Genomic DNA, 20,129 nt, shown 5'->3' on the forward strand with positions numbered 1-20,129 from the left:
TTCTAGGCCAGCAGAACCTAGAGTTATGGGGACAGGAAGCAAATTTTCCTAGAGGGTCACTAGGAGTGATAGTGATAGTGAGTGGAACTATTCCCCTTTCCACCCCTTGATTCCTGGACTAATGGATCCTGGCTATGGGGGCAACTGCTGATTCAAAGCATATACTGCCTTCTGAAGAACTCTGCCCCAGCCCTCCATGTTGTTGCTACCTAATTCAGCGCTGTCACTGTGTCTTCAAAAGGTCATTACATCTTTCTATCAGACCAGCTGCTTCAGGATGATGGGGAACATGGTAAGACCAGTGAGTTCCGTGATTGTGGGCCCACTGTCACACATCTCTGGCTGTGAAATGAGTTCCTTGGTCAGAAGCAATACTGTGTGGAATACTGTGAATATTCATATATGACAGAATAAGGCATTTTGTCAATCCATGGATGGTGGTTTTAGCAGAAGCATTACGTGCAGGAAAGGCAAATCCATAACTAGAATAAGTATCTACTCCTGTAAGAACAAAACACTGTCCTTTCCACAGAGGTAGTAGTGGTCCAATGTAGTCAACCTGCCACCAGGTTGCTGGCTGGTCACCTCGAGGAATGGTGCCATATCTGGGGCTCAGTGTTGGTTTCTGCTGTTGCCACATCTGGCATTCAGCAGCAGCTGTAGCCAGGTCAGCCTTGGTGAGTAGAAGTCCATGTTGTTGAGCCCAAGCATAACCTCCATTTTGGCCACCATGACCACTTTGTTCATGTGCCCATTGAGCAATGACAGGGATGGCTGGGGAAAGAGGCTGACCTTCCACAGAACGGGTCATCTTATCCACTTGATTACTGAACTCCTCCTCGGCTGAAGTCACCTTTTGGTGAGCATTTACATGGGACACAAATATCTTCACATCCTTTGCCCATTTGGAGAGATCTATCCACATACTTCTTCCCCAGATGTCTTTCTCACCAATTTTCCAATCATGATCTTTCCAAGTCCCTGACCATCCAGCCAATCTATTGGCTACAGCCCATGAGCCAGTGAATAATCATACATCTGGCCATTTCTTCTTCCAAACAAACTGTAATATCATGTATATTGCCTGAAGTTCTGCCCACTGTGAAGATTTTCCTTCACCTGTATCTTTCAGGGTTGTCCCAGAAAGGGGTTGTAATGCTGCAACTGTCCACTTCTGGGTGGTGCCTGCATAGCGTGCAGAGCCATCAGTAAACCAGGTCCTAGTCTTCTTCTCTTAGGTCAGCCGGTCATAGGGAACACCCCATATAGGCATATGCTTGCCAGCAGATGGCATTGTAATAGGGGTAGAAACCATAGGCATTTGAGTAACTTCTTCATGTGACTTGCTTGTGCCTTCAGGACCTGCTCAGGCCTGATCTAGTATATACCACTTCCATTTGATAATAACTGCTGTTGTGTGAGTCCCACTTTATGAATTGCAGTGTCTGATAGCACCCAGCTCATGATGGCTAGTTCAGGTGGTTGCATAGTAACTTGGTGTCCTATTGTCAGTGCTTTTAACCGCTGAGCCATCTCTTTAGCCTGGTGTCCTATTGTCAAATGTTCAGTTTCCACTAAGGCCCAATAGCAGGTCAAGAGCTGTTTTTCAAAGGGGTAATAGTTGTCTGCAGATGATGGTAGAGCTTTGCTCCAAAATCCCAAAGGTCTCTTCTGTGATTCACCTACAGGGGCCTGCCAGAGGCTCCAAACAGCATCTCTATCTGCCACGGACACCTCAAGTACCATCGGGTCTGTTGGATCATATGGTCCAAGTGTACAGCAGCCTGGACCTGTTGAAGAGCCTTCTCCTGTTCCAGGCCCCACACAAAGCTAGCAGCTTTCCAAGTCACTTGGTAAATAGGCTTGAGTAACACACCCAAGTGAGGAATGTGCTGTCTTCAGAATCCAAGTAGACTACTAAACTTGTGCTTCTTTCTTGGTTGTAGGAGGGGCTAGGTACAATAACGTATCTTTCACCTTAGAAGGAATATGTCTGCATGTCCGACACCACTGTACTCCTAAGAATTTCACTGAGGTAGATGGTCCTTGAATTTTGGTTGGATTTGTTTCCCATCCTCTGATATGCATATGTGTCCAAAGTAGTTGCTACTTCCTGCTCACTTGGTCCAATCAGCATAATGTCATCAATATAGTGCACCAATGTGATATTTTTTTGGAACAGACAAATGATCAAGATCCCTTCTAACTAAGTTATGACACAGGGCAAGAGAGTTAATATATCCTTGAGGCAAAATTTTAAAGGTATACTGCTGACCTTGCCAAGTGAAAGCAAATTGCTTCTGGTGGTCCTTATGGACAGGTACTGAGAAGAAGGCATTTGCCAGATCAATAGCTGCATACCAGGTGCCAGGAGATGTGTTAATTTGCTCAAGTAACAAAACTACATCTGGTACAGCAGCTGCAACTGGAGTTACTACCTGATTTAGTTTTTGATAGTCAACTGTCATTCTCCATGATCCATCTGTCTTCTGCACTGGCCAAGAGTTAAAGGGAAATGTGGTGGGAACCACCACCCCTGCATCTTTCAAGTCCTTGATAGTGGCAGTAATTTCTGCAATTCCCCCAGGAATGCGATATTGTTTTTGATTCACTATTTTCTTTGGCAGAGGCAACTCTAAAGGCTTCCATTTAGCCTTTCCAACCATAATAGCCCTCACTCCACAGGTCAGGGAACCAATGTGAGAATTCTGCCAATTTCTGAGTATATCTATCCCAATTATACATTCTGGAACTGGAGAAATGACCACAGGATGTGTTCGGGGACCTACTGGACCTACTGTGAGTCGGTTATCAGTCAAAACTCCATTAATCACCTGTCCTCTATAAGCCCCTACTTTAACTGGAGGGCCACAGTGTTTCTTGGGATCTCCTGGGATCAGTGTCAATTCAGAACCAGTATCCAATAGATCCCGGAAAGTCTGATTATTTCCTTTCCCTCAGTGTACAGTTACCCTTGTAAAAGGCTGTAGGTCGGGCTGGCAAGATGGTTCAGGGGGTAAGAGCACTGACTGCTCTTCTGAAGGCCCTGAGTTCAAATCCCAGCAACCACATGGTGGCTCACAACCACCCATAATGAGATCTGATGCCTTCTTCTGGTGTGTCTGAGGTTAGCTACAGTGTACTCACATATAATAATAAATAAATCTTTAAGACAAACAAAAAAGGCTGTAGGTCTCTCTGGGGAAGAACTGGAGAAAGGCTAACAGCAAAATAGGTGTCTTATCATGATCCTTCCTCAGGGGAACCTGGCCACCCCTTCATGCAAGGGGTTCTGGGATCTGCAAACTGGCTCAAGTCTGGAAATTGATTCACTGGCTGGGATTGCTTTTTTGCCATGATCTAATATAGTCTTTCTTTCATTTGTTTGAGAATTTTTCTGCTTATACAGATCAAACAGATATGCAGTAGGCTTCCTATCTATTTCATACCTGGAAATACCATGATTGGTTAGTCAGCACTAAAGGTCCAAAGGAGTCATGCCATTATAAATTTCACCTCTCCTGTTCTGACCATTAAGGGTTATGTCATTATAAACATTGTTTTGTCTACTCTGTTCATTATAATAACTACAATCACCGTGTCTCTGGTGATTCAATGTTGCCACCTGGCCCTTGTTACCTCAGGGCCCAATTAAACCCATTGAATTTAATTCATCTATTTGGGTAGCAGCATCTCTAACCCTAAGGTCTGGCACAAGGAAAAGGGCAACAACAAAACTCTTCAAATGTGCTGGTGTCCCCCTCACCAGTTTGTGTCTTATGGGGCTGGTGAAGGGCATATCTTCTGGACCTTTCCATTGTGGAGGATTAAATTTTATACAACGCATCCACTCTAGCATTGCAATTTCCCTGAGTCTTAAAATCCCTTCCTCAATACTAAGCCAAGGGATATCAGGTATCTCCAGCTCTTCTTCTGTAGGCCATCTTTTGATAAACACTTCAGCCAACCATTCAAACAAATTTCTGACACCTTTTTTTTTAAACTGTTCAAGCTCCCATATTAAACCTAGAATCTCCACTCAGTGGGCCCATGTGAATAAACTCAGCCTGCTCTAGTTTTATGTTCTGTCCACCATTATCCCATGCCCTTAAAATCCATTCCCACACATATTCCCCAGACTTCTGCTTGAATGAATTAGCAAACTCATTAAGCTCCTTAGTATTGTAGCACACTTCCTCACGGACTACACTTTTTACCTCCCCTCTAGGGGCCTGTTTAGCCTTGAGTCTGGCTATAGGTCTAGAAGAAACTATAGGTGGACCTTGAGAAACATCAGTATTGTCTTGTCTAGCATTTTCTTCAGTGAAAGTCACTACTGGTTTATCAGACTCTGGGGGATTAATTTCCTCATGTGAGGAAGGAGGAGTGGGGCTGAAGGTACTACTTCCTCAGGTGGGGCAAACCCTTGAGAATCTGAAGATTCAAAATGCTCAGCTTCAACAGGGTCTTCCCACACATCCCCATCTCAAGTTATAGGATTCCATTCTTTGCCAATTAATGCCCTTACTTTAACTGCTGACACCCTCTGAGGCTGAGACTTGAATTTTTCACTGTAATTCAGCCAACCTTATGTTTGCTTCAGTTTGATTTTCTGCAACTTGAGCTCTATAGCTGCAGGAGAGAAGATTATCTTCAAGGACACACTTAGCAACTTTTAGATTGTTTACTTGTGTCTGGAGCCGTTCAATTTTATCACACAACTTCGTTTCCTTCATCGTTTTTTCTCGAGAGCAACCAGCCAGTAAAATAATTTTCCTATTTTTTCCCCATCTTGTAGAAAGCTTTGTACACCGAATCACGTAATTCATTAAGATAATCAAGGGCATTAGCTTCTTTAAGCTTGAAATATAATTTCAACCACGGGTCTTCACAATTCTGAGCTCCCAGGAGGCAGAGAATCTAGAGAGGTTTCAATATTTGAAGGTGCTGGTGAATCAACAAGTGAATTCCAGATTTTTAAAAGATTCATCCTTATACTTCTGCTCCTCTAGAACCACTCCCAGTACCAACTTCTGTATTATTAGTCAGGGTTCTCTAGAGTCACAGAATTTATGGGTAATCTCTATATAGTAAGGGAATTTGTTGATGACTTACAGTCTGCAGTCTAACTCCCAACAATGGTCAGCAGCAGCTGTGAATGGAAGTCCAAGGATCTAGCAGTTGCTCAGTCCCACACGGCAAGCAGTTGAAGAGAGTAAATCTTCCTTCTCCCAATGTCCTTATGTAGGTCTCCAGCAGAAGGTATAGCCCAGATTAAAACTGTGTGCCACCATGCCTTTAACTCCAGATAACCTTGAACTCAGAGATCTCCCTGTCTTAATCTTCTGGAATTCATAGCCACTATGCCTCAAGATCTCCATGCCAAGATCCAGATCAGAAACTTCTATCTCCTAGCCTCCAGATTAGGGTCACTGGTGAGCCTTCCAATTCTAGATCTAGTTCATTCCAGATATAGACAAGTTGACAACCAGGAATAGCCACTACAGTGACCTTGTCTCAAAAAGTAAGCGTTTCAAACCGGTAAGCATTCAGAATGTATAAATGTACACAACAGATAACAAGATCTTATCATTAGATTTTATATTAGATCTAAAATAAGTATTTAAAAATACTATACATCAATACTATATACCTAAATAGCACTTCTTATTGATATTAATTATATCTATAGCTTTAATATAAATAATTTCCTCAATATAAATCACTTCTTGGCATTTCTGATAACACCCTGATGAGAGTAAAATGTTTCAACTGGAGAAGTCTGTTTAGATTAACTGAAGAAATAAAGCAGGGGCCAAAATTCTTTGTGAGGACTCAGATGTGACTGCTAATTCAGTTTCCCTGTCACAATAGGTGGCTGCGCATAATTGTCCTAAGACCTCATTAGACCTAAGAGAAAAGCCTGACACACCATAGGAAATGAGGTTCTTCAAGCTTTCTTAATGTCCCACCACAGTATGGATAACCAAGCTTTGCAAGCTGTGATACACATTCTCAAAAATGTTTTCTATTTATGTTATGTTAACCATCTCACTTAGATTAAATCACCTTTGCCAGATCTACTACTCAGTGTATGTATACCTTACATACAGATTTACAAGTTCCAGAAAATGACATTCGTCCATCATCAGTAACAGAGGAAAAGGCTATTGTGAAGACACTTAGTGAAAGTCAGTTATGATATAATCCCCCAAAGCATGTACTGCCTGAGTGTAAGAAACCCTTAAGAAAGTTTGTAATCAGTATTATATTCCATCACCTTCAGTGATACTGTCAACAAATTTGTGTACCAGATAGTTTGAGTTAGTCTCCTATAAATGAATCAAGGCCCTTTATTTCCTGTATCAATCAATACCAGAATCTGTAAGTACTTAATTAGAAATGAGAAACTATTTTGGCTAATGTGGCCCTGGGTAGCCACAACTCCTTACACAGCCAAGGAAGACCCTGAAGTCTTTATTCTCCCTTTGCAGATTACAGGTACTCTTTTCTAATTTGTGTCTTAATGCAAAGAACTGTTATATTTTGTTTTGTGATGAATCTAAGTCCTTTGAGGATAAACTTGTTCTTAATGAGATTCTTTTCCAACCAAAATTGGATGTTTTATCCTTCCTTTTCATCTTTTACTATAGTGTATACTCAAATGAGTAAGGTACTTCCCAGGACCCCTGTTTTCTATTACAAGTACAACTTGGGGGCTGTGAGTAAAGTGAACACAATCCTTCCCAGTACAAATGCTGTCAGTGCTTAAGAAGCTGGAACACAGTATTCCAAAGGACACAGCATGTCTGACGTGGGAGGTATCACAATGGACTGGCAGTGTCTTTGTACTATTCCAGCTGTTGAGCTACATAAAGAATAATTAAAGGTATTTTCACCAGTTTCCTTAGCTTCACCTTTTTCTACGTATGTATGCATGTATCCCTTAAAAAGTTCCTGGTGTATTAAATAAAATGAAACATACAAAATACCTTAATTATACAACCTGTTTATTTAATTTTCATTAAACAATGCAGAGATTTTCTTATAACAAAGACTATAAGAAGTTTTGGGCTAGCAACCGCAATTTCGAAAGCAAGCAATTGGAATTAGCCAGAACTAGCACAAAAGTACAAAACACAAACCAACTTCAGCAAAGGAGAAGCAGAGGAAACCACAGAGAGTTTAACACTAGCACAAAAAACTAAGTCGATGGAAAATAGCCTAGGAATGAAAACTCTGTACACTTAAAATGCTCCAACTTTCCAAGGACAAAATAACCCCTTGAGTCAGCTCTCTCCCCAAGGCTACTCGTCCCTCTGTAGCTGGGTATTTAGTTTCCTACAGAGGACTATCACTTGGTCAAGTGGTAACTTGTGCTTGTTTCTGCTCATTAACTAGATATGACATGGTGTCTAGGTGCCACACACTTAATGTCAAAAAATAGTATGGTAGCTCTAAAGGAAATGTATTAAGTTCCACATTCCTTATTTTAAAACACATCTGATAGGAATGTATGTTATGACCAAATGGCTCTTGAGAGTTCTAAGAAATAAAATACTAAGTTGAGCAGAGCTGTCAGACCACTTGGGCCTCGGTTCTAGTTAAGGTGATGGCAGGAAAATACTTTGTGAAAGTTATCAAACTGTAAGACACATCAAAATGCGAAGACTAAGATTTTTTTAACTTCTGATTCCTGCTGACCAAATGGATTCCATCTGTGTATGGATACTGGTTTATTAAGAACCTGGGTGGAAGCTTTACTAAAAAACCCCCCATTACTCAAGAAAGTCCGACCCCATGTCTAACTGCTTCTTTTAGATGACATGAAAAAACTACTTACAACCAGACTTGGAGCTTAAGAATTTTTTCAGAGAAATGTATTAGGAAATCACTTGAGTCTCCTCAGAGGCTTTATATAATTCAGCTGAAACTACAACTATTCTGCAAAATCACCAGGTGGGACCAGGCAAGAATATTAGTTGTCTCAAAAAAGTCAGGTAAAAATGAAAATTACCTTTTTACAGATAACAATGCTAAAAAAACAAAACAAAACAAACCTACATCTACACCACAGACTGTTAGTTCCAATATTTCAAAATAACTCCAAAATAACTAAACATTAATCTTATTATTCTACAGTATTTTGGTTTACCAAAAAGTGTATCTTAACATTCTGACATTGTTTAATATACAACCAAAAACCTTTAAACCGTCTTAGGATATCAATACTGTAACAAGTCACTTTCAATTTTTATGTAGTTCCCAGCTTACTCGGGATTTTTTAAGACGCAGTTAACAAAGTGCAGACATGTTATTCCTCCTGCATCTTCCTCATAGCCTTACTTGGTGGATGATGTAGTTATTTTCAGGGTATGTGGTAGAGTAACAGTGACAAAGTGAACAGGCCCACTCCTTCCACTCCATAACCTCCATCAAAAAGCTAAAAGGGAAGCAGAAAGTGACAGGACTAGAAGAAAGATTAAGATCTAGGGAGAAGGAAACCTTAAATGGTTAGTGTGCGAACACAGAAGACAGCTTTTTGCATCACTTCATGCCACAGAATCAACTCTGAAGGAGTAACTAAGTGCTTCCTAGTTGAAAACCATTCAAGAAGCCCCAGTGGATTTCTGGATTTGTTCCTTTAAAATCAAAATGCTCTGCCTTTGCTCGGGAGGCAGCATGGCAATCTGATCCGCAGTCAGCTGGAGAACCTGCATGATCAAAGCTGCTTTTTCTTGATCTTGTGGAGTTACCTGGCTCTGCCCAGGGCTAAAACTGCTAGGCTGGCCTCCACCTTGCTTATTGGCTCCTTGCATGCCAGCTCCCTGCATCCCTCCTTGCATGCCTGTTCCCTGCATCCCCCCTCCTTGCATGCCTGCTCCTTGCATCCCTCCTCCTTGCATACCTGCTCCCTGCATCCCTCCTCCTTGTATACCTGCCCCCTGCATGGTACCTCCAGGATTTCCCACTCCTGCAATATTTGGAACCTGTCTAGGTCCCTGAGGGCCACCTGCCCCCATATTAATAGGGCCAGGACCCTGGATTCCACCAGTCATCGGACCTCTGGAACTAGGGCCAGGGCCCCTCATCTCTAGTCCTCTTGCATCCATGCCTCTTGCTTCCATCCCTCTGGTTTCCATCGGGCAGGTCTCCATCCTTCTCTCCATTCCTCGTGGCTCCAAGACCTCAGTTTCCATGGGCCGAGTCTCCATCCCTCGAGATTCTCTACCTCCTCTACCATCCATAGGTAGACCTCTCTGATCTATCATGGGACCTCTGGGCTCTCCAATTAGCATTCTGGGATCTGCTGCCAATGGTCCTCCTCTCATATCATGTGAGGCAGGGCCACGGTTGTCATGACCATGATGCATTGGAGGACCCTGATGGGGTGGTCCCATATAACCCCTGGGCTCTACTTCTCCAGTCACTGAGAGCAAAGTCCCTCCACGTGGGTCATTTGGAGCATCTCCCAGTAGTCCTCGAGGAGGTATGCCACCAGAAGGCATGGGTCCACGAGGCATCGGAGGTCTAGGATCTGATATCTGCATCTGTCCTCGCTCTAGGGGCACTGGACCAACCACTGGCATGCCAACTTGTGGCTGCATTGCTCCTCCCGGAGTTAAGGAACCAGGTCCAGGAACTGCAGCTGGTATTGGCCCCGGAGCTGGAATTCCTCCCTGGATAGAGGTCTGCATCAGAGGTGGAATGTCCTTCACAGGTCTTCTTGGCAGATGCTGAGGCTGAGGGGCAGGAGGATTCTGTTGGTTCAACATGACGTTAGGTCCCGGGCAGAGGCCAGGGGCAGGGCCGGGGCCAGGGCCGCCAGGCCCACTAGGCCCAGGCCCTCCAGGGCCAGGTCCAGAGACAGGCTGAGATTTGCCTGGGATCAGTGGTGTGACATGTATCTTACGATGCAAAATTTTCAGGGCAATCTCTGGATCCATGATTCTCATTACCACTTGTGCCTGCAGCAAAGCATACGCCAACTGTGGGTTCTGAAGTAGCATGTTTCGAGCTTCCTGGTGACTGTTCTGGACACACAACTTCATCTGCTTCATGAGCTCAAACATCTGCTCTGGGGGCAAGCTGGCGACTGCTCTAGTAATCGATTCTGGAGCATCTTCTGGGTCGATAGGGTCCCCATAGGGGGAGTCAATGATGGGGGCCGCCGGGCCTAAGCTCTTTAACTCCTCCTTGTTCTTTTCGCTGGCGGCATTGTCCACTCGAAGCGCTCTCCCACTAAACTCTCGCCCATTGAGGTTCCGCATGGCACTGAGCGCAGTCTCCTGGTCTTGGTACTCGCAGAAGCCATAACCCTTGGGCTTCCCAGTCTCTCTATCGTAGACGAGACGGAAACTGACAACTGAACCAACCTCCGAGAAAATGTCCTTTAACTGCTCCTCCGTCGCCTCATACGGAATGTTCCCCACGAACACCGAACGCAGCGATCGATCCATGGCTGGGTCTCTGACCGCCAAACTCGACATGATTGCTGCCGAGCGGACAGCAGAGATTGAATTCGTCTAAGGGTCGTCCTCTGGCGAACCACACTTCCGCTCTGTAACGGAAGCAGATAGCAAGCTCCGGACAGAAACCTTTCTGTTAGGAATCTGTAGTTCCGTTAGGCCGCAGACACTGCTTCCTGAGACCGGATTAATTTATCTAACGCCTTCCGCCCCGGGCCGTGAGCTCGGTTGTCCGCGCCTACTTACTGACAACAGATTCCGTTCCATGATCCTATTGGTCGAGTTTTCCCGGCGTCCCGCCCCCTCTTCCTGCGGGCACAGGATGTACTACGACTGACCTCATTAAAAATGGCGGATCCGGCTTCCATGGGGTAACCGGCAGCGTCTGTGTCTCCACACACCCGGGGCTGTTTTCATTGCGTTCCACGGGCCGGAAACCGCCAGCCGGAAACTGATTTAAGGCTTAATGTGTTTTCATAGCTTTCGTTTAGTGTAGGATAATAGAAATATTTTAAATTATATTCAATATTATGAGGTAAAAATGTTGATATTTATCCCTTAAAATAGCTTAACAACATTAAAAACAATTCTCGCAAAGATAAAATAGCGCTTCTGTCAGCCGCAGCCCCACCCCCAAGCTATGGCTTGTTCAAACTGTTAGCAGGTCCAGGGTCTTCCCTGGTATCTTCTGTGTGCGCAGGTTGTTGTGTGATCATTTCTCTCCCCTTACAAAATTTAATTGACATCAATGCTAAAGTGGAATTAACTAAAAAGTACGACTGCAGAGTATGGATTAATCGACTAAACTTTTATTGTACACATATAAGTAGTTGTGATTTTATTTATTTTTTATTTAGAGACAAGGTCTCTATGTAGTCCTGGCTGTCCTGGAGCTCAGGCTGACCTCCAACTCCCAGAATCCTCCGCTGGGATTAAAAGCATGCACCACCACCGCCCAGTTCTCTTGCCAGTTTTGTACTTTGAATGCTGCCATTTTTTTTTTTTTTTTTTTGAAATGACCAATACATAATTTTCACTGTTTTAACTTGGAAAAAAAAATTCAAAAAATATCATGGTTTATATTTTGCTTTGTTCTTGGTTTTGTTTTTGTTTTTTGAGACAGTTTGTGTAGCCCTGGCTGCCCTAGAACTTAGTCTGAAAATGAGGCTGGCTTTGAACTCAAGATCCACCTACCTCTGCCTCCCAAGTGCTGGGCTTAAAGGAGTGGGCCACTACACCCAGATATGTGTTATGTTTTGAAGAAAAATGTAGATGGTATATTTTTACATTCAGTTTTCAATCAATTCAATAAATTAAGGTATCAGGTATACTAAAACATTCTTTTTTATTTTAATACAGGGCCCCTCTACAGCCCAGGTTGGCCTGAAAAATTCACTGTGTATGTAGTTTAAGCTGTCTTCAAATTTGCAATCCTCCTGCTTCTCCCAGTGTATGCTGGGATTAGAGGCAAGCACCACAAGCCTTGTCTTTACCTGACTGTCAAAGAAAACACAGTAATCAAACAAACCAAGCAACACGTGGGGCCTATGAGATACTTAAAGGTTTTAAAACATTAAATAAAACATTCACCATAAATTGGACATGACGGCTCACCTTTAATCCTAGCACTTGAGATACTTCCAGGACATCCCGCTCTTTATTTCTAGTTCCAAGCTGGTGATGGTTACACTGAGAGACAATCAACACTTTAACACTTGTGTCTGTTAAATACTATTATCTTAGTCCCTTGTAGAAATGGTGTTTAAGCCAGGCAGTGATGGTGCACACCTTTAATCCCAGCACTTGGGAGGCAGAGGCAGGTGGGTTTCTGGGTTCAAGGCCAGCCTGGTCTACAGAGTGAATTCCAGGACAGCCAGGGCTACACAGAGAAACCCTGTCTCAAAAAACAAAAAAAGAAAGAAAGAAAGAAAGAAAGAAAGAAAGAAAGAAAGAAAGAAAGAAAGAAAGAAAGAAAGAAAGAAAGAAAGAAAGGAAAGGAAAGGAAGGAAGGAAGGAAGGAAGGAAGGAAGGAAGGAAGGAAGGAAGGAAGGAAGAAAGAAAGGAAGAAAGGAAGGAAGAAAAGAAAAAAGAAAAGAAATGGTGGTTAACTCTTACTCTGAATTACTTTGAGCATCTATCAGTCAAATTAAAAACTAACTGCCTTGACTAAAAATGTACGTGTTTTCAACAAACAAGACTAACCAACAAAATCACCCAAATCTCTGACATATTTGTCAAATGTGGTATTTACAGCAGGGGTGGTCACACAAGTCTGGAAATCCAAGCACAGGGAAGCCTAAGACAGGCTCAGGCTCATTTTGAACTGAAGGATAGCATGGGCTATATATTGAGTTGCAGGCAAACCTGGGATATCTGTAAAACCTCCCCTCTCCTTTTAGCTATTTTTCAGAGATGAAATTCTACACAAAATTATAAATACTGTAGTCTTTGTGAGTCTGTAAAGTATATTAAAACACTAAATAAAATAAAATTCACCATAAACTGGGTATGGTGGATCACACCTTTAATCTGAGTATTTGAGACACTTCCAGGACAGCTTGGTTTACATATCTAGTTCCAAGCTAGTTGTAGATACTCAGTGAGGCCCTCAAAACATAAATAAATAAGATACACTTTAAAAGAGTTCACTATAGATAAAGTATATCAAATCTAGACATATTCTTAAGATGTTTTGAAAAGTTTTACCCTTCTGAGAATTAACTTGAGGACCTCAAGTCTACTACTAAATTATAATCCCCGGGGATATTTTTTATTTGTTTTGGTCTCTTAAGGAATAAGCAAAACACTCCACAAAGTTTTTTTCTAGTCCCTCCCCCTTCCTGTAGCTTAAAAATAATTCCATTTTCCCTTGGATTCAAGTAGTTCGTCATCCAGACCTTTCTGTTGATAGTAAATCTTTTGCCTCTTAGTAGAATTGTGACTTTGCATCTATAAAATCACTCAAGGAAATATGTAGGTCTTTTTATCCCTTGACCATCTGCCTCACATTTCTTATTCCATAAATATCTTTCCAAACACCGTCAGTATAGCAGTGTGAAAACCAATTTGTTAGAACAAATTCTCTGCATGAGTTTTGTGTACTGTTTTATCAGACTCACAAGTAAAAAAAAAAATCACCTCAAAAATGAAAGTTTTCTATGCCTCTCATATAAGAAACACAGATATCTGTTTGCTGAAGCCCAAGGGTAATTTAATGAAGCTCATAATTGGAGAACTATCCCACTTCAAGGGGAGAATCATACGATAAATATGTAGATGATAGGTTAATATGTATAGATGAGGTGGTTTTTTGTTTGTTTATTTGGGTTTGTTTTGTTTTTGTTGTTTGGTTTTGTTCACCTGTGTAGCCTCAGTCCCTGAAGCTTAATCTGTGGAGTTCTGATTATTTCACTATTTGAATGAATGATTTAAAATTTCTTTAGAGTGTGAGTATTAACAAACCATTTAACCTAGAAAGAAACCAGAGACATTAAATGGCACAGTCCCAATTGTAACTGCCTGCTGCCAGGATGCCTATTGTCTTATTCTTAGATCGATGATAATTCCTCCAGGAGACAATTTTTAAGAATTAGGTGTGCGGTGAAGTATCTAGAAATGGAATAAAGTAATCCAGAAAGATCTATATTTCTAAAGAAGGCTTCCTGGTAGAAATGGTACTGACGGATGGCTCACAATCTATTGCAGACAAATGGAACAGAAGCGATTCAGACAGCAGCTGCACTTGGCCAAGATATGACATTGGGACTTGTTTTTTTTTTTTTTATGACCTAAGATGCATGGCTATCATGTGATGGGACTTAGTATAACAGCTCTGACAATGAAATTCATGAAAACAGTTGTGATAGTAAAGTCAGTAGGATTCTTTTTGCCTCTTGATAGCAGAGGCTCATAAAAGCCAGTCACCTTGAGTTCCAGCTGAGCTTTTCAATCCTTTTCACCTACGTGTGGCATCTGGTCTTCCTACCTTTAACATCCTCTAAATGGAGCTTCCTTTTCCATACTCATCCCTCATCACTTTGTGTACTTTTCTCTGGCTGACCAGCGCACTTTACTTTTCGTTGTATGTAATCAGTGTTTTTCTTACCCCCCTCCCCCCGCTTCTGCCCATCTTGTCCCTGTATTCATGATTCCTCCTTCTCCCAGTTCTTATATTCATTTCATCACATTTAAGTTCTCGTTCTTCAATGCTCACCTCAATTTCTTTCCTACTGAAAGCAACAGTATGTGTTTGGTGGCCATGTATTAGAAGTATCTTTGAGTTAGGCAGTCATAGCGTCCTGCTTTATAGCTCACTGGAATTGGGCATAGAGATGTTAATGAGTTTGTCTAACTAGCACAGACAACTACTTTACATGTGCCACTTGAATCAAGAAACCACGTTTGAAAATGACCGTTCTATTCAATGAATGTCCCATATATACAGAGTAAGAGGCAAAGCTTGAAACCAGGTCTCCTGAAATTAAGCTTCCTATTGCTCAATTAGCCTAGCAGTCATGGGTCACTGAGGCCTGGACACAGCCTCCATTGGCCTTTTTCCTGATTAGCTCTGAGTGTTACTAATTGCAGTTTTGACATGACCATCAGTGCTATGGCAACAGATGGGCTGTACGTATAAAAACTGAAGCATGTTTTCCTTTCTGGGCCAATATAAAACCTCATTTCTATAAAGGAGCCAAGATTCCTCAGATCCCAAGCTAACCTTTTCTGAGGCATATTTCCCCCAAATTTGTAATACATTGAATATGAAAAGAACATAGAGGGAAGTAAATAGTAAATTCCACTTACTTATGATTCACTCTTGTTGGCAAGAAAAATATGTAAATTTGAGACTGTGAAAGTATACCACGGCCAAGTTAAATGGAGCCAAATGTTGTATAGTCGATTACCAGTCTATTGACAGGCTAAGAACATGAGGTACAAGGACAATCAAGGCTCTGGACCAGAATCAGCTGCTAACTTATTGACATCATCTGTAATCATGTCTAGGTCTTCAGTCTCTGCCAAGCAAACAATGTTTGCAGGGAGTAGGATGGAGGGGGTTAGGCTTCAGACTTTAATCTTAGACTTAGATTGACAAGGAATCATAGACCTTGGATGAATTAATTCTCGTTACTTCTGCTTTGGCATCTTTCAAATGAGAATACCATTACCCGCGTTGGATTGTTATGTAGAAGACATAACCTGTATTTTATCATTTCTCAGACTGTATTATTAATCTGCATTTGTATATAATGGTAGGATGCAAAGCAGAATTTTAAGTGGAAAGAGGTACAAACCTTATTTACTCTAATGTTACTTAGAGATGTACATTGTTCTTGTCACTGAAAGGACTGGATTTGATGGGCCAATGATCTGTTGTTACTTTGTATTATTTTAAACTTGTATAGAGATAACTCTAAGACAGGTAAAATTGTTCAAATATGCACATTTGTAGCTTTGTAGTTGAGTGTGGATTGTTTCCAGGCTCAATCCCATAAGACACTTCAGGAAGAGCTATACTAATCGTAGTAGTACTTTTTTCCAGTACTAGTATATTGGGTCCCATTACAGATGGTTGTGAGTCATCATGTGGTTGCCTGGAATTGAACTCAGGAGCTCTGGAAGAGCAGTCAGTGCTCTTAACCACTGAGCCATCTCTCCAGCCCCATGAAGTTCTTTTAGTGAACCATGAGATGTTCTCTTCAAATATTTGGTTAGCTATCATCCTCATTTTTATTAAACGGGCTTGTATGAACTTTTACGATGGATGGAATGTACAGACTCAGCTAACACTGCCTTGGTCCAGCACCTATTTGAGTGCAGGGCCATGTTCAAGCTGTCATTAAAAGGATTCCTTTTGAGAAGGCACTGCCAGACAAGCCCAGACATTCAACCCTAGGAAGGTAGAACTAATTGGACAAGAAGCAGAACTCCACCACTCTTGCTTCGAGCTGTCACCTGAGGGAACACAGAGAAAGCAAGTAGCCTCATAAGCGTGGAAAAATCTGAGCCTCGCAATTGGAGCTGAATAAAGATAACGTACTTAAGAGGAACAATTCATGGATCTTTTTAACTTTTATTCTTTTCTGTGAGCAGAATAGCCAAATACCCAACTTCAAAGAAATATCAGTTAGTTTCATAACTTTGGGTCGTATTTCACTTCTGAGGCACTGGGAGCCTAAGAATGGACCTATCGTGACCCTAGGTTATGGGAGAGTGGGCTTTCTGAAGAAGTCAGTTGGGGATCAGGATTAAAGACATCACCAACAGAACAACAGTGTGGCAGGGCATATTTGGACTCCTTGTCACAGTTGAATGCTCCTCAGAACACATTACTTCAGGAGTGCCTGTTTAAATTTGTCATATTACACTAGACTCCTGAGAGTTAGACATTTTGTTAAAATGTAAGATGTAGTATATATGAAAATGTCATAGCTAGTGCTCTGTGGTGAAGGTCCAGAAACCAACTGCAGCTACAGAGAGGAGCGACATTGGGGGTTATTTTAATACTCTCCTGTGACCTGTCATAACGCAGAGACCAGTCTGGTAGGGTTGCTGTGATAAAATACCACAGACTGGTTGGCTCAAAGAAGAGAAATGTTTTCTTGCATAATATCAAAAGGGCAGCAGCCTTGCTTTCTCCTGCGGCTACCCTCCCACTGTGTGGTCACCTGGCCTGGCTTCTGCTTAGACAGAGCCCTAGAGCATCTATCTTCTCATGAGAATATTTGGCAGATTAGATTGGCTCTTGGTGCTTATGGGCTCATTGAATCTCAAGTATTACTAGGCCCTGACATGAGATATAGTCACAGGAGACATAGTCACAGGATCTTCAAGTGTGCAACTGTGGGCGTTCACAAATAAGGGCATAGCAGCCAATGATGTTGTTATCTCCAAGAAAAGAAGGAACTGGGGTGTTTGTTTGTTTGTTTTTGTTTTTTCAGGATTTCATGATACTCTGTTCCATTCCCCTCTCCCAATCTGTGGGTGCGAGTACGTGTGCGAGTGTGTGCACACGCACATGTGTGTGTGTATGTTTGTGTATGTAAATATGTATATTGTGTAAATATGTATGTAGGTGTGTATATATTGCCCTCCTTCACACTTATTTGCATTGGCTCTTTTGTGCTGAAGATCTAGCCCTCTCCACTTTCTCTCCTTTGTTAACTGCTGTTTCAGTTCTCTGGGGATATCTCCTAGTGGCAAGCCAGGTTTACCCATTAGTTCAGTACAGCAAAGTGGGGTTGGATTCTGGGGTGAAGTGGAACTCGGATCCCAACTCTACTGCAGCAGGAAAGATCAACCCAAAGTGCCAAGAATTTATCTGTGGGGGGTCTCAGAGAGGTCCAGGGCAGGAGCTGGGTGGGACTCAGAGCAGCCCCAATTACCAAACAAGGATTTTTTCAATAAATGTGGTTATTGGTACAGCAGCATTAGTAAGGATTGAATCACTGTGGACTATGGATTCCAAAAGTAACTGTAGTGGACAAACATCTGTAACTCCACACATGAAGGCGAAGCACCCGTATGCATAAAATAAAAGATTTTTCAAAAGAAATGCTTACTTCATAATTTATGGTCTTCAGAAAACACACACTGTGTATATAACATACTTTCTTGAAGTTGAATATACATTTTTAAAACCCCAAACACTTCCATCCTTCATATAAAAAGATTGATAACTCCATCTCAGCAGTTTAATGACACAACAATAAACAGCCACACTGGCTTCCTTATTGTCATCTTCCGCACAGTCTGACGCTGACATTTAGATTGAAATCTGTATCTACTTTCTCATCTGGCGGGACAATCGGAGAACTTCTTCTCCCTGGCCTCCAGGTGTTTGCCAACTCCCACCAGGTTCTAGGAAACAAAGGGAGAGCCTGCAGGGAAACCAGGAAGTGCAAACGACCTATTCCTCCTGGGCTCCGTCTTTTGTTAAGCCTGAAAATGGAACCTTGTGTGTCAGCCCAAAGCCCGAAGGAGTCCACAGAAGAGAAGTTGGTGCCTAGAGGGAGGATAAAAACAGAACTGCAAAATCTCCTCTGCCTATTTAGTGGCTTGCAATCTGCTGCCAAGGTCCCAGGACGGGGGTAATTGTTGCAGCCATTCTTTGTCACCAGGGAGACTTCCAGAGAAAGGCCGGGTTCCAAGGAATCCTCCTGAGAGCAGGTGTCTGCAGATGGGGTGGCGAAGGCGGGCGGGGTTAGGGGGAGGGACAGAAAAAGCTTGCCTCCCCCCTCCCCATCCCTAGGAAAACCGATTTGAAGCTTTTCCGTGAGAGCCAGAGAAAACTAGAATACTACAGCTCTTCAGCACTTCTTCTTCTTCTTTTTTTTTTATTACATCTTTTCCTCAATTACATTTCCAATGCTATCCCAAAAGTCCCCCATACCCTCCCCCCTCCCACTTCCCTACCCACCCATTCCCATTTTTTTGGCCCTGGCGTTCCCCTGTACTGGGGCATATAAAGTTTGCAAGTCCAATGGGCTCTCATTCCAGTGATGGCCGACTAGGCCATCTTTTGATACATAATGCTGCTAGAGTCAAGAGCTCCGGGGTACTGGTTAGTTCATAATGTTGTTCCACCCATAGGGTTGCGGATCCCTTCAGCTCCTTGGGTACTTTCTCCAGCTCCTCCATTGGGGGCCCTGTGATCCATTCACTAGCTGACTGTGAGCATCCACTTCTGTGTTTGCATAGTCTCACAAGAGACAGCTATCTTCAGCACTTCTGACTACTCACTGTGCGTGCGCTGTGTGGAAGGAAGTCACTGGACTGCTTCTAATATGGGAGCTTCAGTGTGAGCCGAAATGTGGCGTTCACTAGAAGCATCCGTCTGATTTTCTCTCGAATTTTCATGGAGGATTATTAATGTGCAGGTTCAAGTTTGGAGCAGAGGCGCAGCTGTGTCTGTGAGGAGTTTCCATTCTGTCTGGATAAAGAAGACAGGATCTGAGTAGACAGTTTCCAAACAGAACTGTGACTTGTTTGAATTCCTTAGAGGTATATAGAAAAGGAAAATGATACTGCCCTGTGTATATCTGCTGACGGGAGTTCTTCATCATTCAGTGAAGCACCGAAACTGTGGCTTCTTTTTGTCATGCTGGTAATCCCATGCCAGAGGTCCAAGTGGTCACAGATAGCTTCCCTCTTGAAGCCCGTGCTAGTCTGATGGTGTCTGGCACTCCCCATCACCTAACAGAGGACTTGTGAGGGCTGTTAATTTAATCCAGGAGGATTGTGAGTTCAAAACCAGACTCTATTACAAAGACCATGTCTCAAACACAAAATCAAACAAACACGTAAGGAAGCTCGCCGCGGTAGTGCAGGCCTCTGTTCGCAGCACTGGAGGCAGATGCAGGCCACAAGTTTATGATTTATTGAAGGAAGAACACTGGGGCTTGGCAAAAGTGATTTTTATTGCTTCTGCTAGTTTTTAATTTTTTTCTTTTTTTTTTTTTTGTGCCAGTGTGCCATATTTTGGTGTGGTGTGTTCTGAATCCCATCAACATTTATGTAGTAAATCACTATATAAAATTCGAAGGCTTAGTCAAAATAATAATTGGAAAACTAGGATTTTAATACAGTACCTAACAGTTTCACTACACTACTATCCTTTGAGAACATAGGCTCCAAGTGCTGGTTAACATTTTTCCT

At 42.4% G+C, this 20,129-nt stretch overlaps 2 protein-coding genes across 4 annotated transcripts in view; one reads left to right on the top strand and one right to left on the bottom strand.

The window, feature by feature from the left end:
• Window positions 1-20,129, top strand: part of Prkg1 (protein kinase cGMP-dependent 1) — a 1,217,686-nt gene that overhangs the window by 681,985 nt on the left and 515,572 nt on the right. The window lies entirely within an intron of this gene.
• Window positions 6,994-10,656, bottom strand: Cstf2t (cleavage stimulation factor subunit 2 tau variant). Its single transcript, XM_021151358.3, has one exon. It carries the CDS (start codon window positions 10,488-10,490, stop codon window positions 8,610-8,612), a length of 1,881 nt encoding a protein of 626 aa, XP_021007017.1. The 5' UTR covers window positions 10,491-10,656; the 3' UTR covers window positions 6,994-8,609.

Source organism: Mus caroli, unplaced genomic scaffold (assembly GCF_978045245.1).
Source record: "Mus caroli unplaced genomic scaffold, Mus_caroli_1 scaffold_20, whole genome shotgun sequence".
Taxonomy (NCBI): Eukaryota; Metazoa; Chordata; class Mammalia; order Rodentia; family Muridae; genus Mus; species Mus caroli.